The following is a 23,018-nucleotide window of genomic DNA, read 5'->3' as shown; positions in this document are numbered from 1 at the left end:
TCAAAGAGGCAATGAGGCACCTCCATCGCCCTCCTTCCCGTTTCTGTGTGCCTGCTGCTCTCATACTTAGACCCACACATCCCATGTTTTTCATCATCCCCCATTCTGTCTTTGAGCCCTTCTGCACAGAAGGGACAACTTCCTTCGCTGATGTTTTAAACCTACTGTTTTAAAACTCCTTTCTCAGTCAATTTAGTTTTTTCTTTTTCTTTTGGCCTTTCGTTGTGGGGAGGTTTAAAAGGAATGTATTGGGCAGACATCAGAATCTGGCCCAATACTAACCCCCACCACCCCCACTGGAAGGGACGGCAGAAAAATAGGTTACTAGGGGACTCTAAAAATATCCAAAACAATTGTTGAATCTTTATTGATGTTTTGAATCCAATGACCTCATTTTTTCTTTTTTTTTTTTAACTCTTAAGGAAAATAAACTTCTTTTAGAAAGCTCGTTACACACAGTCTTCAGTGTGAAGCAATATTACTAAATAAGAACACTAGTTTTAACATTTACATCTTTCATATATATTATATATATGTATATGTATACATATATATACACTATAGAATGAGGCAATATATAATACACACGATTCGCCATTTTACAGTCATTATGTACAAGATGCCATTCAAAGAGAGCTGGGGTTTGTCAAAAAACACGATGCTGTGAAGACAGGAATTCCTTCCTCCAGCCTGCCGTTCTGGAGGTGTGCGTCGGAAACAAAACGTTTCTTGGCCCGCAAACCGTGAGGGGCCAGCGGCGGATGGGATGGTGAGCCAAGCAAATGGGGGTGTGTGGAGCACACTGCGTGCTGGGAACAGACAGGTTGCAAGCGGCGGGCGGCGGGAGCGCTGTTGACTGGGCCGAATGGAAAAACCCGTGGAAAAATGACGACCAAACAGAACAGCACGGAAAACCAGGGACCTTAAAGGGGGTGTTGAAACATATACATCCTATACAGCTGAAGGCCTAGCCTGCAAGCGGAGACTTTTGCCAGAATGTGTCAGGAGATGGGTAGGTTCACGTAGTACTTTAACTACCATTAGGGAGCACACCCCAACCCAGTTTAGCTTTCGCCGCCAACCACAGAGACACCCCCTCAAAACTTCAGTGTTGTTGCCGCTAAGTATGGAGGACCCGTCCGTTTCCATCTGCTCAACAGGCGGGCAGCCGGCCTCTGCAAGCAACGCCCTTCGGCCGCCCTGATGACTCTCACACCGATTTCGCACCATCTCAGACTTGAAATGTGTTCTCCTTCACCCTCTTCTGATCAAGGGGAGGCGGCATCGCTCACCCGGCCTCTGCTCTTCCCCCACAAGGTCTGATTCCATCGAGGGTGAAAGGAACGCCCAAAGCGACGTTACAGAGGTTGGGAGTTCAATTCCCCCACTGTGCTTCCTTGGCGGGGGGCTAGACTGGATGACCTACGGGGTCCCTTCCAGCTGTGCTGTTCTAAGATTATTGTAAGAACTGGGTGTGGGACAGTTGCAACTTATTCCGGATCAGCTTGTAAATTTCAGGGGCTGGCGTATCAACTGAACCAGTCCTACCAGTGAGGAGATCCAGAAAGGGTGGTGTGTGTGTGAGAGAGAGAGGGAGAAAAGGGACAGGCCGTGTCTTCTCTCCTTCCAGGGCTGATCTCCAACCTCAGAGGCTACGTCAAGCTTCCTTTTGGATCCAGCATGCTGGGTGATGCCACACATAAGGCAGGGGGCGTCTTTATTAACCTGGGGTGAAGTTCAGTTTCTTGGCTGAGCGGGTGAGGAGATGTGTCCCAGAGGTGGGGAGCGCCGATGGCAAACCCCAGCATCATGTTTGCCAAGAAGGAGCTGGATTTCATCCTTTAGGAAGGGAGAGTCCCGTACGCCGCCTGGGAACCCCTCAAGATGGTGGAGTCCTGGAGAAGGGAGCACAGCCACGGGAGGAAGGCCAGACCCAAGAGGCCGGATTCAGCTCCCTGGCCCTCCTCTACCCAGCCCCCAACTCCATGTCCTCCTGCCTCTTGGCCTCACTGGAGGAGAAGAGAAAAGCCCTTCAAGAAAGCAACTTTATCTAGATACCAGCAGACTTTGCCCTGAGTGGAAATCTCTCAAGAACCCCAGATGTGCATTGGTTTTATGGGAAGTAACGAAGAACATGCATGATCCCTGCATGCAATGTGGTAAAATGAAGCAACTCTGTGTGGTGGGTGGGTGTCTCGGAGAGCGAGACTCTGCCCTCCATCTTGGGGGTTCGCAATGCATTGTTGTTTTGAGCTTGTTTCCATGAAAAGGGCGAGAGGCGATTTGCTGCGAGTTGGAGCAGAGCATGGAACGGTTCTATTTTTGGAGGGTTCTGGGCGTTTTCGTCGAAAGAAGAGCTTGTTCCAAGCTCTGCTGACAACTGGAAGACCAGGCTGGGTTGGGTTCACCCCCTCCGACCCTCTTGTGTCCACTCTGGTTCCCTTGTTATTCCAATGAAATTTTTGCGGACAGCCTAACCTGGAGCCCGCCAGAAGATCCACCATCTCCCAGGACGCAGGGGAGCCCGTGGGCCTCCAGATGCTCAAGATCTGCATCTCCCGTCAGCTCCAGCCAAGAGAGGCCACGAAAGAAAGGCAATGAACTCCCAAAACATCTGTAGGACCACCGAGTCCTACCCTGGGCTTGGCAGAAACATGTGAGCCAGGAGTGTCCCTTCTTTGAGAAGGTGATCACCGGGGTGTGGGGGGGTGTCGGTCCACACACAGGCTTCAGGATTTACTCCTAACTTCTAAACCAAAGAGCAAAGGAGGTTGTTTGGAAAGACTGGACCTTGGGCTTCCATTTGCAAATCTGGCTGAGCAGGCCCTCCAAAAGGGCAACGCCTTCCCACCTTAAAGTTGGCATCTTGGGTAGAGCACCCCAATGGGGCTACAAAGGGGTACCCAGCCAGGTGTGCATGGAAGATCTCACCTAGTTTTGCTATTCGGTAACCCTCGTTTCCTTGAAACGCTGGTGGTGGTTCACCCAGGCAGGAAGTTCGCCGTATGCCACAAAGTTTAGTGGCAGGTGAAGTGTGGGTGAATGTCTCCTGGTTGGTTGAATCGCAAACCCCTCGGCTCCCCATGAGGTCCAAAGACTCTCTACAGGCGCCTCATTTTTGCTCAGCCTGGGCAACGGGCCGACTTTCCTACGCTGAGCCGGAGGCCTTAGTTGGGTGAGATGTAAGACAGCGGGCAGAGGATGGCGTGGCACGCCGGGTGGCCGTGGTGGGGGAAACGAGGCAAGAAGCAGCAGGGAGGAACCGGGGGGGGGGGGCGAAGCAAAACGAAACGAGCGAGGGAACGAACCGAAGCGAAGAGGCGTTGTTGTTTTTTTAAAAAAAACATCAGGGTGCTTCTTTTTACACGCTGATCACATATAGATACAGAAACACACATACACGCACACGCACCGTGAGGTCTGCTGAAGGCAAAAATAGATCAGATCAGAAAAGAACGATTAACGGAGGGCTCGGAGAGCTCTCGAGAGTCCGCCGGCGCTTCGAGAGGAAGAGAAGGCGGCCGAAGACAGCAGGAGACCCACTGCCTTCCCCTCTCCGGGGTGCAGGAAGAGAGTTTGGGAACCGGACGGAGACGGGTGGCGCTGGCCCGAGGATGTGTGGTGCGGACGGCATGCTCTCCGATCACGTCTCTCCCACAGGCTCTGGTTCTGCAGACAGGAGGCATGATGCTCATTGTTCTCTAGAAGGAGAGGGGGTCGGGACACACGCTCCAGGCCAGGTTTTGTGAGTTGCCAGCGTCCCAGGCAGGAGAGGGTTCCTTATCAGTATTGGTTACAGCTCCTTAGTGAAGGAAGAAAAGGAGGTGAGGAGGAATTAAAAACCCGGAACTGGAGTTCCTCTCCTCTCCTGAACTGGCTCGTAGTAGCATTTGGAAAAGGGACGGAACCAGGAAGGGGGGGGGAGCTGGAAGTGGGGCTTTTTGTTGTGTGTGGGTGTGGTTGCTTGTGTGTGTGGGTATGTGCGCCAACCTGGAACAGCTCTCCAACGAATTCCACAGGTGGAGATTAGAACCCAGAGCCCAATTCCTATTGCCACCTTGCCATGGGATCGAGTCCAGTTCCCGAGATCCGGTTCGGAGCAAGGCCAGAGTTCCGTTCCCCTTTACGGGGAACCCCAGAGAGAGAGAGAGAGAGACAGACCGGAGCAGGCAGAAGCGAGATCCTGGGGCCAGGAATTCTGCACGGGGGCCCGGATCCGTTCACAGTAGAAACACTATTGCAAAAATAGGAAGTGTGGACGTGAGGAGTTGGTGGGGTCTGAGAGGAGGGCAACATGGCCGGGTTACATTCTCTTTGCCGCTCCCCTGTGGAGTTCATCTCCGTGGGCAGCCGCGTGCCAAAATGACGAATTCCCCCTTTCCCCGGGCTCTGAAGGTTCATGACGACGACGAAGGCTGCTGCTTCTGGAAAAGACAAAGAGGAGAAAAGGCCAGTCAGCTGCATCGGACAGGAGAGGTGGCTTTGAATCCTGGCCTTCGCTGGCCGTCCCCTCCTTGCTCTCTCCCCCCACAAGACCTTCCTTCCTTTCTCCACCAGTTTTGCCCGTCCCTGAATTCTGGCCCTGGATTTGGCAGCTGCCAGCGAAACGACGGCAGAGAGCAGGGGTCTGCATGCAGCTGTCTTGACAGCAGAGGACTCCCTCGCTGCGCTCACTGGGTATTAATTCATGCTCCGTGCTGGGGGCCTCCACCAGTCCCAAGCAAAAAATAAAACACACGCTCTTGACAGGCTGCAGAGAGATGCATTTATGGCCCTCTCTTGCCTTCCCTCCTTTCCTTTCCTGTCTTTTCAAGGAATCGCTGGTGCTTGATGCATCGCAAGAGGGCAGCAAAAAATATATATATACCTTTAGGGCTGCTGGCTTCTCAACTGACTTGACAATAGCAACCAGGATTTGGGCTTCCTTGAAGCTCGCTGAGTATTTCCTAGCCTTCTCCCTTTTTCCCCCCATTTGGCCTCCCATCAACCACCCATGAGCTTGCCGCACACCCATGCCTTTTCTTCCCCGACACCGCCCGGCGCTTTCCCACCTTCCCCGTTCTGTTTGTGCAAACACACGTATAAATGTTGCTAACACACCAGGCAGGAACAGAGAGAAAATCGGAAGGGAGGGGGGAGAGGGCCAGCTCTCTGCAAAACGGGAAAAACTGAACTGATTGTCATAGCCAATGAGCTATGGTCTTAGGCATGATGCACGGACAAACCTGGGTATGCCATAGGTAGAAAGCCACGGATAATCCTGGCTCCCTACTGAACAGATGATAGATGTGTTTGCACACGTTTGTCAGCTCCAAAAGCAGCCAGAATACTCTGGCTTTTGCTTTTGTTTACTGGTTTATTTTTCAAACGCACCACATGCGGTGAGTGAGAGGGAGAGGAAGAGAGAGCCGCAACCAGTAATTTCGGTGTCTAAGTCATCCGTGTCGTCTACTGCTTACTTGGTCTTGACGCACGGGCATGAAAGAAATTAGGGGGGGGGGGGAAATAGCGCTTCGGAAGAAGAAAGGGAACAGATCCACTGCAAAATAAATCATGTCACGGTTAAATCCACCTTTAGATTTCTGTGCCCACTCCGTGTTTCTGCCCTGGGGCAATGCCCTGGTTACTGTGCCACCCCAGGCTCAGCCCTGGCGAACCACCGAAAAACATGATTTGAAATCTATCTATTTTGGCCGATCCGTTTTGCACAAGTCCACGGAATCTCGAGGGGAATGAGTGCGGTCAACGCACGGGCTGGGGCTGCCGTGGATCTCCGAAGCCAGGCAGCCGTATAGCATCTGCTCCCTGGCTGGGATGACAAAGTGACACGCCAGCCTCTCCCGCGCTCCGCGCTCTTCAGGAACGCAGATCAATCCGGCCCCCAGCTCTCCATCTGGATCTCCGTGGGTCTCCCTCCCTCCCTCCCTCTCCTCCGCATCTGTTTTATATTGCCAATAACCAGGTGTGCACCGCAACTGGTGTGGCGGATGGAAGAGGAGGAAGTGACCGCCATGGTGATTCAATTATATCGGAGAGGTCCGGTCAGGGCCACCGAGGCAAGACAAAGACCCTCGACTCCAGTTTCCTTGGCAGGAGGGACGACAAGGAGAACAGACGTGAGGTGGGGCGGGGGTGGCGGGTGGAGGACTGTATTCGCCTGGAAGGTAGGGTGGCCTCCACCTCTCCATGAGGCTTAACCCCCTTCCCCAGCCCCACAAGGCCCTCTCCTGCAGGGCACAGAAGGGGACAAAGCAAGACATGGGAAGCTTTCCCTTGTTGGGGACAACACCTCTCATCAGCCACGCCGGTTGGGGGATTCTGGAGGTTGTGGACCCAGAAAGGAGATGATCTCGTGCTGCAGACTCAAGGGGGGGGGGTTGAAAGAATGAGGGCTTGGGGAATGGGTTCCCAGAACTGGGCCTGGAAACATGTTCCCGAGAGGGAGGAGTGGCACTGTGCCTGCTGAGCACCGCCCGGGATGGCGCAAGGTGCCTCCCAGACCACAAGCCAAAATAATCTGGCCTCTGGTGGAGGATGGGCTTTTCAAGGTACAGAATATGGATGTCGGTCTTTACTGGTGTCACTTTTGCAGGCGAATGTAATAGATTAAAAAGTTCTCCCCTGTTGGCATAATCCATAGTGTGTGTCTCGCCTTGGTGGTGAAAAACATTCACAAAAGTGTGTTTTGAACAACAACACCCACACACCCAGAGATTTCATACAGAATATTTTTCTATCTGGGGCAGACAACCTTTGTGCTGCGGCCAAATCTCAAGGGTTTAAATGGAAAATGGAAAAATGCAAAATGCAAAGGCTTCTGGCGTTTTATTTAAAAACAAACAATGGAAACCTTTACTGTCTGCTCTGTAGCACTGTAGAGACTAAAAAAATTATTTCACATTAGCTCTGGTGGATTCTCTGAAGTCCGGGATGCAACAATAGAGCATACGTTCACTGGAAATTAATTATTTCCAAAACGTTTCTGCTCACTGATTGGGGTTTTTTTTGGTTACACAAAGTCAATAAAACAACTGCCATTTTTGGGGGGCATCTGATTTTGCTTCGATCCTATCTCTTGCAACATGTAAGAAGCCATGATGCCCTACTACATGCATCTAAGGAAGAGAATGATCATCTGTGAGATCTGGTTAACTGCGATAAATCTGCGAGGGAGGTGGCGACGCTGTTTTGCTAACACAGCTCTCCTTCTTTTGACACTCCAGACCGGAGAGTCATCTCAGAGAAACTGCCGGGATGGACGAAAGAAGGGGGACTGACACGGATGCCCATTGTTGGCACCTGGCCTGGCCAGGTGGCTCCTCAAATTGCTTGGATGGAGGAGACAGCTGTATCGCTTCTCCTGCCAAGCTTGCCTGCTGTTTGGAGAGATGAGTTCCTGCACATTTATGCCTGCATATTCAAATATCCACACACACACACACACACAGAGGCCCTCTCTCTGTGAGAATCAAAACTCTTCGGTGCAAAAGAAAACGGAAATCCCGCCGGCTGCCACCCTGTGCCCACCTTCTAGGCAACAAGCACCACTGAATTCAGTGGAACCTCCCCTTGATCAAACGCAGACAAGACTCTGTTCCAAACAGCGCAGTTTGGGTACAGAACGAAGCCGCTCCCGCAACATCTTGAACGCTGGAAATTCTGCTCAGTCTTTCCTCCAACCTCCGGGATTTCAACTGTCCATCCAAAACTGAGAAAATGTTGGACAGCGACGTTCGGAACCGCTCCCCGCACAGAAGAGCTCGCTAGAGTCCAGAGAAAGAGCAAGTTTTCCAAGCTACTGGAAAGCGTTTTCTTTCCAAACCCAGTCTTTGCAATGCGGAGGGTTAGAAACCATTCTCTCTCTCTCTCGCCCTCCCTCTCGTTAAAGAGAACCATCTGACGTTCCAAAACTGGCTACTTCCCAGAAGATTGGCACTCATTCTCTTTTTTTGCCCCAGATGGTTTCCACACCGGCTACTGCTTGAGGTGTGTCCGTCTGAGGCAACCCCTCTTGCAGCCGTTCTGAGTGAGTGCCCTTGGGCCAGTTATTCCCCCCCCCTTCTTTCCATACACTTTTGCGCACCCACCTTATGTCTGGGGCAGTTCAGCAAGAAGGTCTCTTCGGTTAACGAGCAACCTGGGAGCGAAACAGAAGACAAGCCGTCAAGGTGGGACCTTCTTTCTGGGAAACCCGTCGCCTGCTGCTTCTGCAGCACAATCTGATGTGAGCTATTTTTCCAGCAGCCGCACGACGCACAGGAGACTGCGAAACAGCCCAACCTTGCTCTGTGCCCAAGCTAGATTTTTTTTTTTTTTTGGTCTCATAGAAGTGTTACTTGTTCTTTGAGTGGCGTGGCTGGCGCGATCCCTGCATGGATGGAAGGGAGACCGCTCCCAACCAAGAGACCTCTTCCAGGCCCGATCCTTTCTTATCATCTCATCCCACAGACAGTTCAGCCCTCTGACCCTGCTTCCACTCCAGTCCCCCCGATCCACCCACTGGGGAGAGAGCCTTACCTGTGTCGACGGCACATGTGTAGTGGAAGGTCTGGCCACATCCTTTGTGGCAGCAGCTCACTGTGGCTCCAATTTGCTGGCAGCTGGAACATCGCTGAGGTCAGCGGGAGATGGAGAAAAAAAAAGGGGGGGAAAGGCAGGCAGAAGAGAAATCCCTGTCAGATCAACTTTTTAAATTTATTTTGCACAGGTAGCTCTTCTTATCAGCTTGCATTGGACGATGCTGTGCGCACAAAGAGTTTGAAGACAAGGGGATGTCTTCCAGTTTACATCACCCCTAATTGGTTGTCCCTTCCTGGCCACACTACAGCAGAGATAACCAGCTTCTGTATTCTAAGAAAGGGTGCGTCTGTTGTAGATCTCAGCCTATCCTGGGAGTAGCTCACAAAAATGAGCTACTATTCAGTGTGGTTTGACATACACCGCTCTACCAAAGCACAGCCCTTCTCTGCCCCCACTTTGTGCACATGCAGAGTTCTTACCCATGAGGTGCTACCCTCTCCTCTATTCAGCACCGGTTAGGCCTCATCTAGAGTGTCCTGTGTCCTATTCTGGATACTGCACTTTAAGAAGGATGCTGACAAACTGGAGCAAGTTTAGAGAAGAGCAACAAGGATGATCAGGGAGCTGGAAACCAATCCCTAGGAGGAAAGACTGAAAGAACTGAGCATGTTTAGCCTTCAGAAAAGAAGACTGAGGGGACATAAGCACTTTTCAAATTCTTGGCTGTCCTACAAAGGAGGGGCAGGATCTGTTCTCCCAGAGTGCAGGATATGTAACAACGAACTCAAGCTACAGGAAGCCAGATTTAGGCTGAATATCAGGGAAAACCTTCTTGACTGTTGGAGCAGTACGACAAGGGAACCCAGGACCTCAGGAGGTAGTGAGCGTTCCAATGCTGGAGGAATCCAGGAGAAAATTGGACAGCCACCTGCTTTGACTTGAGCAGGGGGGTTGGACAAGACGGTGTTAGAGGTCCCTTCCAACGTCATGATACTATTCTGTTCTAAGCTTCCACGATTCTCACCTACATGGCGAAGAGTCAGAAAGCAAGGATCCAAGCGGATTCTCCCAGCTGAGGTTTAAAGCCAGGACTTCCGTTGGGCACTGCAGATCCCAAGAGCTGAGGCTGTTTGGATTGCATTCCCTTGACATAGTTGATTAGTGTCAAAAAAAGAAGACCTCCTTGGTGAAAATATGCCACATTTTGTGCCCTGGGGTCAAGGAAATCAAGGGGCTCCTGTCAGACTGGCCCGCCGCCTGAACCACATCGTTCATAGCTTGATGATATTAATGATGCAGGGACGGTTTTCTGGTGGAGGAACGTTCCAGATGCATAGCAAATGGAGACCGGAGAAAACCCAACTCCAAAGCAGTGGTTACCAGCCCTGGGTGGTTTCTTTGCAGTCGGTGTGGCCCCTCTCCTCAACCGCATTGATCGGCTCTCCCGTCGTCTTCCCTCGTGCCGGCACCGGGCTTTCCTGCTCCATTAATGTGGTATCAGTTCATCCCCCCCACCCTCTTCTGCAAACATTGCATTTTATCCGAATTATTAACAGAACCCACTTCACTGGCTCCCTCCCTTGAATCTTTTTTAGGCAGAAACACAACAGCCTGCCTCGTGAGATGTAAACCTGGTCCATCAGGAGAGGTTGTAGAATATTTACTACGCCCTTCTTTTATTGTGCCGGCCGGATAGCTCACTGGTTTAGGTCTCCGGCTTAACGCTCTCCATGTATGGTTTACATCTTAATTAAGCAGACTACGCTTTGCCACCCCTCCCCCAGGGAGCTGGGTGCTCCATTTACCAACCGTGGAAGGAAGGAAGGAAGGCTGAGTGAGCCTTGAGCCAGCTAACCAAGCCCACTGGGATCAAACTCAGGTTGTGAACAGAGTCTTGACTGCAGGACTGCACTTTAACCTCTGCACCGTGAGGTTCCTTACCCATAACCCACAAGTCTGCTTAGTCTCAGCTAGCACAATCAGTGGCCACCTGGGCAATCTGTAGCCCCTGGAGAGCATCCGAAGCAACCGGCATGAATTCTGAAAGCTCCCTTTTAAACCCAGAGATGGGCTACTTTGGCAGGGCTGCTCCACCCCCCTGCCTTCCCCCTCATTTAAAGCAAGCAGACCATCTCCTCTTAAATCCAATTTTCCCATTTTGCAGGTGAAATTCAGCACCACGGTTTCGGGCAGGCGAAGGTGCAAACGGAGACCCTAGGTTGCCCCTTCTGTATCAGACAACAGGGACAAATTGGAAAAGGTGGAACTAGTTACAATTCCCAAAAGGAACTAGTTACAATTCCCAAATGGAATTAGTTGTCATTACAATTACTTTTTTAAAAACAAGAAGCTGCCCTTGGACATGAGCATGTCTTAACTTAATGGGGGTCTATAAAGAGTCACAGAGGGATCTTCCTTATGCCATCTGGAAATCTCTGGTGGTTCCCCCATCAAAGGACTAAAAAAGTCTGAACTTGCTTAGCTTCCAAAATCAGATAAGAGCGATGTATATTCAAGGTGATGTGGAAACTGGGATTGCTTTCTGATTTACTGTACTGCTTTCCCACTTATCAAAAGTAATGAAAATAGTTACTTTGCAAACAAACATCAAAACTGCAACCACGGTTTGCATGTTTGTTTTGTTGGTGCAAAACACATTTTTCTCCCATCCACCTCATCACAATCCCAGCACCCACGAGGGAGTAGGTGGCTTGAACCAGGTGGAATTCCTCTTCCGCCACCGAGTGAGGCTGCTTTCCTTCAACCGGGAAAGTAACTTTAGAAGCAATCAATGGAGGTTCCTGCTCAATACGTTAGAACTGGAATGCAATGCAAATGTCCCTCTGTTATCGGAGGGGGGAAAAAGGAATACATTTCATGTAACTAATTATTTGTAATTAGATATACCCTCCCAGTTGCTTTCAACTTCTCGCTACTGCCAAGCTGTTTTAATAAAAATTGCCTGGGCTCTCTTCTTCTCCAAACGAGAGGCAAAGTTTCCGATCACCACATGGCGAGCAAACGTTACCAAGCCATCAGCACATCATCCTCAATTTCCTGAGAGTAGCACCAGGCATTCTGCCCATTTTTTTTTCAGATCCCTCTCATCAACCTCTTTATTATTTGTTCAACCTCTCTCTCTCCCCCCCCCCCGTCTATCCAGCTGTGATACTCCAAAAATTAAAGGAAGGATCATCCTCTCTTGTCATGGAAACAGGGCTTGGTGGAAGAGACTGACAGAGGGATGGGAAGAATAATCCCCAGATTCCTCATGGTTGTTGATTTAGGCTGCCTCCAGGCACCTTGACGAGCAGCCTGGAAATCCTGTGAGATTTTTCACCTTCAGTCTAAGAGTGAGACAAGGAGCTCTTTTCTACCCCATCAGGGTCCCTTCGATTTGCACAAAATGCAAAAAAACCAACATCCTTTCTCTTTTTGAGAAGCAAAGCTCACACAAAAAGCGACCGCAGAAGGACTGAGTGATGGTCCATAAATGGACTAACAACAAATCTGGAACTTCTCATTCTTAAGAGCCGGGGAACACAAACTAACAAGCTGTACCTACCCCTTTTGTGTAGATTGTGTTTGTGTGCGTGCACACACGCCCCCAACGCTATTTGCTGCAAGTATCATAACTGCTGTGGAGATCAAAAGAAACTATCTAGCTCCCTCTTAGGTGAGGGGTAAAATGTGGTTGCATGTGTGAGCATGATGAAAACATGAATTTACATTCCTAGACTGGCAGCAAATGGATTACAGACTGTGGCACGAAAAACACCACACCCGAAGCTATGAGACAGTCAGGAACATGCTATCAGGATTTCTGGTGGACTACAGGTCCCAGAATTCTTTGTTCTCAAGATCCATGCCTACAGATACCCAGATTTTGCTCACCTGAAGGAAAGGCCTAGCCTTAAAGGCTTCGTGGCCTAGCATAGTCCTTTTTCTGGTCTTAATTTCCTGTTAGAAAAGGATGCCTGCAAATATGCTTGCTGGGAGGCTTCTTCTTCCAACAGAAAGCTAGGCTGTTGTTCAGCCTAGGCTAAGCCATAAAGCCTTTAAGCTAGGCCTTTTCCCCAGGCGAGCAAAATCCGGGTATCAGTCAGTTCAGGGGTGCCAGATGCAAAAAATCAAAATAGTTCATCCCGTTGTGGCCACGGTTAGTGGCAGGAAACCAGAGATTAATGAAGCGAATGTGTACCAAATTATTAACCATGTCTGCTCTCTAGAGCCAGTAACTCCTGGGGAAGTGTATAGAGCTCTGATCTTCCGCTTACTGTAGCAAAGGTCTTCTTACATTTTTATGGAAGTCTCTGGTGTTTTCAGGATTAAAAAACAAAACACCCCAATCTGACTCAATGTGGACTGAATCCCCAAATAAAAGCCCCCCGCCCTCGTAGCTAACATACAACTGGTCGGCTGGAATGGACTGCGAGGCTGCCAGAAGTATTCCCTGCCTACCACCGCTTGCAAACCGAAGCAAAATACCTCCATGTGCACCCAAGTGACGTAGCATCGACTTCCTCACTTGATCCCCTCGTTCCCTCTCCACCCTTTCCCTCCCCCGACCCAGGGCCTAAGCTGTTGTTCCTCCTTTGTGAAGCACTCTTGACTTGGCTTGAATACTAAGTGGCTCAGTGGTTTCTCAGCCCGTGGGCTACTCCTCCCAAAACAGCGGACGTGAAGGGAGAGACTCTTACCACGTCAGCAGCCATCTTTATTGCCTCCTGCAGTCCGTAGAGCTTCCCTGCCACCAGGTAAACCCCAGATGTCCATATAGCGCAGGCCTCGTGAACCCAGTGCTCCTGCGTATCTCCGACGGGATCCGCCGCCGGCGACTCAAATTTGCCACATTCGTGCCTCCTGGGTTTCTCCGCGGTGGCGGCTGCTGCTGCTGCTGCCGCCTCCTCTCCCTCTGTCCTCTCATCGCAGCAGTAGCAGCTCTGTAGTTTCCTAAACATTCCCCTCGAACTGGAGCGGAGTGCGCTCTGTTTCGCTGACTCAGCGCCACCGTCCAACCTTGGCGGCTTTCCACCCAACGCGCCCGTCGCACAATTATTATCCGTCGCTTTGAACAGTCTCTCCGCCGGAGCAGGCGAAGGAGGCTCCTCGCCCATCCCCTCCACTTTGATCTTCTCTTTCAGCCTCGACTTCTTTTTGGGCAAGCAGTCCTCAGGGTAATAGGGCCCGCAGAGATCCCCTTGGTCTTTGTAGTTGGCGGGGTTCCGGCACAGGCAACAAACCAAGCAGGTGGCGTTGAGGGCCTTGGAGACCACGGGGCCGAGATGCATGGTGGACGACAGAGGTAGGATGGCTCGGGGCTGCAGGCATGTGGCGCCGAAGTGCCCGGTCTGGGCGGACAGAGAGGACGAGCACTGCTCGCTGTGGAGCCGGGCCTCTTCGGCGGGGAAGTTGACGACGGTGCAGGTGGTGACGAACTCACCCTGCTTCTCCATCCAGACGTAAGGGGCGAAAGGGGGTGCCCGGCTGTCCGTCCGCAGCCGCTTGCACGACACGTACTTGAGCCGGATTTCGGGTTCGGCCGGGCTCAGCAGAGGGGCCTGTTGCATGTGCCGCCTTTTGGACCTGCTCTTACACCGCGACGGCACGCCCTGGGCCTTCCGGCGGCTGAGGTGCTTCCTTTGTCTCTTTGTGTAGCCGTTATAGTTTGAATGGTTGGCTCGCTGCTTGTGCCCCCGGGTTTGGGCCTGCGAGGGCCTCCTTTCCGAGTTCTCGGCATTGCCAAAGCCTTTGTCTTCACCCTTTGGCTTTTTCCCTTCCCTTTGTCCTTCTTCGCCTTTCCCGGAATCGCCCGCTGCCGTTGCAACCGCCGCCGCAGACTTCTCTCGGGATGCCAGAAGCAGCGTCGTCGTCGGGCTCAGGTGAGGGCAAGTCTCCAAGCTATTTTTGGCTCCCCGGAAGGCGGCCGCTTTCCCCTTTCGGTTTCTTTTCTTGGGCAGCAGGGCGATGCCGCTGGCAGCCATGCCGTCGCTGCCGTGCTGCAATGCCTCGGGAGATGAATAGGCCTCACCCTTGAAACAGTTGGAGGACAGTTTCTTACTGTTCATTAGTTTTCCTCTGAAGGATCTGTTGTTCGGGTTCCTGCATAATTGCTCGGCTGCCGGAGCGGCGGGAGCCTTTTGTGACAAGGCCTGGTTTAATGGCCGAGCTTCCCCCACGGCAGCCGGGGTTACGCCGGCATTCTTGGCGGTTTGCTCCCTCTCCGGTAGGGAAGGGCTGAGAGGATTACTGTGGGAGGTGGTGGCCGTGGTGAGGACAGCGGACGCGAGGGCGACGGCCGGCGTTTTGCAGGCAAACTTCTTCAGATTGGGGGAGGTGATCTTCTGGACGATGGCTTCCAGCTTTAAGCCTCTGCCCTTCCTTGGGGGGAGCACTTTGGTCTTCACCGTTCCCTGGAAGGCAGCCCGAGAGGTGATTTTGAGGCAGACACTGCCAGGGTTTTCTTTCACCTGAGCGGCCTTCAGCAGGGCTTCACAGGAATTCTTGGTCAGTGGCTTCACTTTCGCCTTCTGGGCCGACAGGGGCATCCTCTTGAACAGTCCAGGGGAAACCTCTGGCTTCTCGTCCTTCATGCTACTCGTACTGCTGCTGTGGCTGGTGCTCCTCAGAACCAGGTTCCGCTTTTTCGCCGGAACCGGGGGGATGAAGGCCGACTTTCTTTTCAGGGCATGAAGCGATGGTTCGGGCATCCTGCTACCCAGGTCTGGCCTGGTTTTAGAGAGCTTCACTCGTTTACCCAGTTTGCTATCTTTCTCAGACTTGCTTTGGGAGCCGATCTTGAAGGAACCCGGCAGGTGGTTATTCGGGAAAGCGTTCCTAGGTAGTTTGGAATTCTTGACCTCAGTGTCCACCATGTTTTTCTCTCTTCGCCTCTTTGTGTACAAGACCTCCTGGGTCCGGGTCCTGGAGCGAAGGATCATCGACTGTTGATCTTTCACTTCCGCTTCCACAGAATCAGCTTCTTTGATCTTATGACCAAGAGGGTCTTCGATCGGGGCCAGAGTCGACAACCCCGGAGGAGCCGGGTGGCTGGGCTTTGGGGACGGTTTACCACCAGGCTTTCTGGACTTGAACGCAGCCCTCTGTTTCAGAACGCAAACCGGCTTCTTGCGCAACTTATCTTGAGGGGTCGAAGCCTTTGCCCCCTCCAGAGGATCCAGCATCCTCGGTTCGGTCAATGCAGTCAACGAGCGGGTGCACATCCTTGCAGGTAATCCTTCGGCTGGAAACCTGGGTGTCTGGCCGTGAGGGTTCTTGCTTGGCATTTCCATCAGATTGTTTGGCCCAGCGCACATGTTGGCCACCATGCCAGCCGCCTGGATGCCTGTACATGGGCTCGATATGGGCTGGATGGGTTCTTCTCCCCCAGAGAGCCTGCAGTATACTTTCTTACTGCGAAGACTTTTGCCTCTGGACGTTGGTTCAGATACGATTGGCATCTTTTCTGGTGAAACCTGTCTTTTCGCTGGTAAGGCAGCCGGCGCCTCTGCCTTATCCGGAAAGGCATTTCCTTCTCCAGCAATTTCCTCGGTAGGCTTCAGGTGAGGCAGAGAAGATTCGAACCAACTCTTCACTTTTGTCTCTGTGCCCACCGTTGGGCCTAAGAGGATAACGGATGGATCGGACAAACGGAAAGAACCCGTGCTCTCTTTCTCAACTGGGTGTGCGGTTTCTTCAGCTGAACCTGGCGTGTCTTGGAAGGAAAGAGCTGGAGCGTTTTCCGCCGGCTTAGGTGTGAATGCATCGTAGGTCATGGACTTTGGCTCGGAACCAGCCAGTTCGCAGAGAGACGAATACTCTTCTGGCTCCAAATCCGATTCTTTAAGGTCCGGGGAGGACATCATTGGGAGTTCACTGAAGTCTTCTCCTGAACAAGAGTGCCTGGCGGTGTCCTCTAGCCATCGTTCGCTGTCGGCTCTGGTGGCCTCGTCGTACGTTACGTTGTCCCTTTTGTCGGGCTGTTGCTGTTGCTGCTGCTGCTGCTCAAAGCCTTCCATTTGCTCGGCCCCAGCCAGCTCCTCTGTTTCACAAAGGCTCAGGCAGCACACATTTTTTTTCTCTTCCGAAGTCTCGCTCAGTTTGCTGGAGAACAGACTCTTGGAAAGGTCGGAGGCTTGGAGGCTTGAGCCCAGCTCTTTCCACGTGTCACTGAGGTTTTCATCTGGCCAGTCGAAATTCTCCATGGCGTTTTCAGAACCTACCGAATTGGCGGTGGCGTTCGAATAGCAGCTGAAACTGGTGGCCTCCGAGCTCGATGTGGCCACGGAGATGTTGGGTTTGGAGTTGTAACTTACTGAGCCGGTCGTTTTCAGAGAACCCTTTGTCTCTGCTGTGGTAAAGGCTACCTGGGAGCTGTCATAAACCTCCTCTGTAAAATTCTTCTCATTATTCCCCCCCAAGGCCTTGTCAACCTTTAAGGACTCAGCAAGCGGATTCGCATCCCCTTGATTGGTCCACGGATTTTTGACCACGGAGTCCAGGCAGGCCCTGTGGTTCTCCAAGTGGAAAGAGGGTTTTTTGGGGTCTTTGTTTGAAGCAGGGGAATTGGCCCACCCTTTGTCGGCTTTCTCGTTGATCGCATCTTGCAACCCAATGATCTCGGAGGCAAGCTGCTCTTGAGAAAGGGCGCCGAGGAGCAGTCTGGGGCAATCCCTGTCGTTGGCCACAAACTTGGTAAAGGTGTCCAGTGGGAGGCTGGTGTGTATGTTCTGGAAGGAATCGTCTGACTTGGTCGACATGTCATCAGGAGACGTCACCGAACATGTCGAGACGGACTCTGGTTTCGCCTTGGAGTTGCTATTGACGCGCGCGGGGCTGCGGCTCTGATTGCAGTAGAGGAAACCCCTTTCTAGTTGATCTTCGGATCCACTTAGGTATTCGGCATCCTGGGTTTCAGCGTGGACCGACTGTGGGGTGCCGAGTGCGTCTGAGTGGGGAGTCCCAGCTTGCTCGGCAGAATAATTATTACCCTCTGGGCTACAGTGCTGGCCTTTCAGCTGTTCTGGTGTCCTTGGTGAAGTCTTGAGACTTTTCTTCTGTTGCATCCCGGTGGATTTGGATAGGAGAAGCTGCTGGACAGTGTTGGAAATGTTTTCGACTTGCGAGGTGAGGGCCGTAAGACTTTGCAGACTCAGATCCGACAAGAGGTTCTCGGCGATTTTCTCTTTCGGCAAGTTCTTGCAGTTCCCCGGCGGTTGGGTGTCTGGGCTGGCCCCGTCCGTTGGCGACGGGTTCAACAAAGGCATAAAATGGCTGTGGTCAGCGAGGCTTGCTGGGAAGGCCCCTGTGCTCAACGACTGCTGGCTGTACTGGAAGTTCTCCAAGTTCGGCATCAACGGGGAAGGAGTAGAGCTGTAAGACGGGGATCTCCCGACGGAACGAGCTGGAGAGTGACCAGAACCGGGGCTAAATGTTTGATAATACTGGTCTGGTGTCCTCACTGGTCCATCGGCTTGGCAGTAGCTCTGTCCGGGCTGGTTATAGTGTTGGTATTTTGCTAGGTTTTGATAATGAAGGGCCTCCTGGGCGTGGTGTCTCCCTTGCATTGTCTGTTGTTGTTGTTGTTGTTGCTGCTGCTGCTGTTGCTGCTGCTGCTGCTGTTGTTGTTGTTGTTGGTCATAACTAATTCGGTTAGGTTGGTAGCCATGGAGGCTTGGGACCCGCTGCCCAGAGGGCAAGTTCGCGCTATTGCCAAGAGTCCTTTCATGTGGTGGCGGCGGAGGCGGCGGTGGCGCCGAGGGGGCACCGCAGCTTTTGTAGGAATGAGCGGCTTGGCCCCCACTTTGAACAGAGGTGTAAGTCGAGGAGGCCGGGAATGACTGGGAGTGCTGGGTAAAGTGGACACTCTGCGGGAACGACACCGGGGGAGACACGTCGTTCTGGAGCTTTGGCCTCGGCAGCTTGGGGTACGTCAGGGGAGACTGCGGCGGCGGGGGTGGCGGGGGCGGCGGTTGCGGGAGGTGCAACGAGTGAGTCCGGAACGGGAGCTGAGGGCTCGGATCGTGGTACGGCCGGCTGCCGGACGAAGCGGCCGACTTTTTCATCAGGTTTTCCTCGTATTTCGCCACTCCTCCCGGTAGCGTCTGCGGCGCTTGCTGAGGCGGTGGCGGAGACCCCCAAGACGGCAAGCTCTCCTCTCCGGAGTAACGGGCCGGATAGGGGCTGTTCTCTTGGATAGCATAGTTCGGGAAGGATGCCGTCCGGCTCGGAAGCGGCTGGCCGCGCAATTGCTTATTTCCTCGGTGATACTTCTCCACGGCGCTGTTTTCGCCGTACCCTTGATACGGCAACGGAGGGGGCGGCGGTGGCGGTGGCGGCGGCGGTTGTTGCTGTTGCTGACTGTAGTACTCTTTCGCCACCAGCCTCTGACGTTCGCAGTGCGGCCCAGCCTGGCTTTGATGCCTGTAATTCTCCAGGCGTGATGAATCTTGTGAAGGAGTCGGCTGGTAGTTCTGCTGGTTGCCATGGAAACCACACCTTTCCCGAAAGGACTGCATGGCCGGGCCTTGTTATCTGTCGAGAGGAAGAGAGAAAGAGCAGGGAGATTAAAAGAAATGAGAGGGTTCGCATGCACAGATCCTTCTCTCTCCCCTCCGCCTTTTTTGCACCGCGTTTCTTCCTCCCCGCCTCTGCCCACTTTAGAGGCAAATAAACAAACACCTGAGGTGAAGGTGTTTGGGGTTTAAAAGAGAGAGAGAGAGAGAGAGGAAAAGAAAAAAAAAATAGCATTTTTTCCCCTCCCTTTTTTGGCTGCTCTGCAAAACAGGTTTCCTGCCTGGGAAGGAGGCATCGGCTTCCTTCCATTGAAGCCCCGAATGCACATCGGATGAGGTGTTTAATAAGTATAATTTAAAAAGGAATAAAATAACCGGCTCTGCCTGCAGCATCGGTGCAACATGCACAAAATGGGGGCGGATGGGGTCAGGATGGGCAAAAAATGGAAACGGCCTCTGAGGACCAGCCTGCCCGAGGTCTAGTTTGTGGATGCACGCCACGGTGGAAGGCGGTGGAAATATGAACTAGGATGGCCTCGTTTCCAAAATTTGAGGGCCGAAGCTGGAGAGCGGGGGGGGGGGGGGGGGGAATGGACCCTTGTGAAGTCACAGGGGGCCGTGCTGTGGAAAAAGCCGCAAAGTGGCCCGTGCGCACCGATGTGCTTTCAACAAAGGATGTGGGGAGGCTATTGCTCATTTCAAGCCCAAACGTCTGAATTCCAGCAGCCACGGAAGCTCTCTAGAGCATGCAGGAGAATGGGCAGGACAAGCGGGCATCTGAGCACGTCAAAACAGCATGCCCATGTGCCCGAGACACAGGGGTTTAGGTCTCTGGCTGGTGAGTCTGAGGTTGAGAGTTCGATTTCTGCACCGTGCCCTCCTTGAGAGGGACTGGAATCCAAGCTCCATAGGGCCCCTTCCAGCTCTGCCGTTCTACGATTATCTGCATTTAGGGTCATTATGAAGGAAGCACTTAAAATATATATTTCGCAACCAGCAGCCTGAAGTGGCAGTTATTCAATCATTTCCCCTTTTAAGTACTGCGTTCTTTTATCTGGGCGGGAATGCATCGCACAACTGGCGGCGCTGGCGAGAGGCATTAACTGAAATCTGTTTACCATTTATGTGCCCACCGCCGTGTCCTTTTTTCCTGATCTTTGCATTTCATTCCCTTCTTTCGGTTTGGCTTTTCCCCCTCCCCAAAACGGGACTCAAGGCGGCTTGCTGTGAAACCAAATGCATGCCATAAAAACAAATCATGTTCAGAAATTAAAATCAATTCAACACCTGTTCCTCCCTCCCTCTACAAAGTCCATGTCACAAGTTACTAGATTGTGTGGAAGGGGTAATCCAGATTTAATGCCGAGGAATCTGGGAATCTGGAGGAATGTTGTTTCTCACACCTCGGATGACCCACCTTCGCTTTGAATCTCCCAGACCTGAGTTTTATAAATCCTGGTTTTAGCCTGAAACTGGGAGAATGAAAAGAGCCCCCCCCTGCTTTTCTGCTCTTAACAAAACTGGAATATTCAAAATATTAAATGCCCAGGTATGTTCTTTTGCACCTTCATCCCAAACCTTTGATTCTTAAAAACCACTTACAAGAGAGATTAGACTCTCCTTGGAGATTTCTGGTTCCTATAATCTGGTTACAATGCATAGGATTTTTTCCCCCCTTCTCTCCTTTGGGTATGCGGCTCCCTTTTTCTTTCCTTTTCCTTTTCTTCCCACGCGACAGCTTTAAGGTCTCAGCCCAGGAAGCCCCCCTTCTCTCTCTCCCCACCCCCCACATCTCCTAACCGACATGCTCCGCTCAGCACCGTCTGGGGTCTGTCTGCGCTTTACAACAGATGCCTCTTAGGAGTCCTGCCTAAGGAACAGCCATGCAAAAACCCGTCCTGGGGTTTTGCAGTTCTCTATGGCACTGAGAAACAGGGGCCGGCCTCTGCGTTTGCCTTTAAAGCTGGGGTTGTGATGATGACAATACACAGGGTCTGCTGGGGAAGAGACAGCTAGAGTGAGAAACCATATTAGCATCCTTTTGCTGGGCTTGGAAAGGTTACCTTGGCCTTGATCGCAGACAATATGACAATGTCCAAGGAGAGATTAAACTCTGGACGACTCTTCTCACTTAACCTGCCTTATATGAAAGTCACTATAATTAAATAAGCAAGCTACCGTATTTTTTGCACTATAAGACGCACTTTCCCCCCACAAAACAGGGAGGTGGAAAGTCTGTGCGTCTTATGGAGCGAAGAAAACAGATTATTTTTTCCTCTTTTCTTCTCCTAAAAATTTGGTGCGTCTTATGGAGAGGTGCGTCTTATGGAGCGAAAAATACGGTATCTTAATTCCTGCACTGAACATATTATAAGTTCTTGTTCACCTCTCCGCTATCCTGGTCCTCTGTGTTGGTTCAGGACAGGCGGGCACCTCCCTGGGGGTCAGAGCCTGACCTTGACCTTTTGAGATACCTTTCCAGAATTTCCCGTCCTAGCGGGAACTTTCTGGGCATTATCTTTTCTTAAAATGAATGTTTGGGATGCAGCTGGTTGGGTGCCACCCTATCTGCCCATTTAGCCACAAAAAGCCAGGTTGCCTGAACCACCAATACAGTATATGTCCCGAAGACATTGGGGAGGGGGGGGAATCAGAGGATTGTTCAGTACTGTATGATGATTATTCCCGGTCATTTCTTTCTTTTCCTGCCCGCAATGCTACTAGGGATATTCTGCTGTTGATGATGTGTGCAGCTTTCACAATGTATTCCATACACAAACACAGATCCTCGGGCAGGCCGCACGCGCTGTTTGGCTTACAGCAGCACATGGGTGTTTCAAAGCGGACATGTAAAGAACTGGCCAGAGGAGATACCTTGCTTTTGTCTTCCCGTGGAGAGATGCAGAGCGGAGCGGAAGCATCTCTTGGTGATGTTCCCGAGACTGTGACCGTCTGTCTCTCACTCCCCTGCCACCTGCCAAATTTTTATTTCCAGAAAGGTGGTGTTTCTTCCACTTAGGAGGGTGAGAACCTGAGCAGTCACCTGCTGCTTTTGCTAAATTCCTGAGGGGAAGAGGGTGTTAGCATCGTACAATGGCCACAGAAAACACCAGCGGGTACATATAAGCGGCTCCACAGCCTGCGAGTGCCTCTTTCCATATCCACGCCATCCCACACCCACACACAAAGGCCTCTGCAGCTCAGAGGGGCAGAAAACTGCCGCTGACGGGCACACACAGACGGCAGGGCTCGCCATGGGCGTAGACGGAGGCCCAGCCGTGTTCCCGGTGACATGGCCATCACCGTGTGCACCTCTGCCCGACGGGGCCAACGACACGCGCAAGCCTGCGTCGGTCGTTGCCAATGAATCCTTGACCATGGCCTTGGGCAAAGTCAATTCTCATACTTTGGAGAGCGCCTGCCTGGCCCTTCTTCCTACCCCTGCCCCTCACCCTGCCTTATTGTCCCTGCAAGTGGCATAGCGGTGCAAGCCAGAAAGGTGCGCACCCTGCCTCCCACTCTTTAAGCATGCCGCCCACACCTTCTGTTCGCCAAGCTCGCGTATCTGCACAAATCACATTTCTCACTTCCGTCCGGGCTACGTTCCCTCTCCTGTTGAACGCCCCGCGATGATCACGAGGATGGCGCACCTGGTGGGCGTTTATTTATTTATTTACAGAGAGAAGGAGCGAGAAAGAGAGAGAAAGCAGGAAACCACTTGAAAATGTGCAGGGAAAGAATGAAAGGAGTTGTGACACCTTTATGGGGAGCAGAGGCTTTCTGACAAAGCCCGTTCTCTCGCTCTCTCGCGCCGTGCATCCATTCTCTAAGCACTGGGCAGGTTTAGCCTTGAGGAAAGAAGGCAGAGCGGAGAGAGAGAGAGAGGAGGGGACTTTTCAAAGACCCGAAAGGCGGTCCTACAGAGGAGGGGCAGGATCTGTTCTCCATCATTCCAGAGAGCAGGACACGTAATGATGGGCTCAA

The 23,018-nt window shown here is 52.1% G+C and overlaps 1 protein-coding gene across 3 annotated transcripts in view; it reads right to left on the bottom strand.

Moving 5' to 3' along the window:
• Nucleotides 1–3,957: 3,957 nt before the first annotated feature.
• The window catches only part of RAI1 (retinoic acid induced 1), a 127,757-nt gene continuing 108,696 nt past the window's right edge, over nt 3,958–23,018 (bottom strand). For all 3 annotated transcript variants that reach the window (XM_072982470.2, XM_072982471.2, XM_072982473.2), the window contains exons 3-6: nt 13,221–19,053; nt 8,518–8,611; nt 8,088–8,137; nt 3,958–4,424 (exon numbers count right to left, since the gene is read on the bottom strand). In XM_072982470.2, the coding sequence (XP_072838571.2) occupies nt 4,398–4,424; nt 8,088–8,137; nt 8,518–8,611; nt 13,221–19,037 (5,988 nt within the window). In that variant the 5' untranslated portion in view covers nt 19,038–19,053 and the 3' untranslated portion in view covers nt 3,958–4,397. The remainder of the gene's footprint in view (nt 4,425–8,087; nt 8,138–8,517; nt 8,612–13,220; nt 19,054–23,018) is intronic.

This window comes from Pogona vitticeps, chromosome 13, assembly GCF_051106095.1.
Source record: "Pogona vitticeps strain Pit_001003342236 chromosome 13, PviZW2.1, whole genome shotgun sequence".
Taxonomy (NCBI): domain Eukaryota; kingdom Metazoa; phylum Chordata; class Lepidosauria; order Squamata; family Agamidae; genus Pogona; species Pogona vitticeps.
The sequence above is the reverse complement of the archived record's forward strand: the minus strand, read 5'-3'. Positions and strand labels throughout refer to the sequence as shown.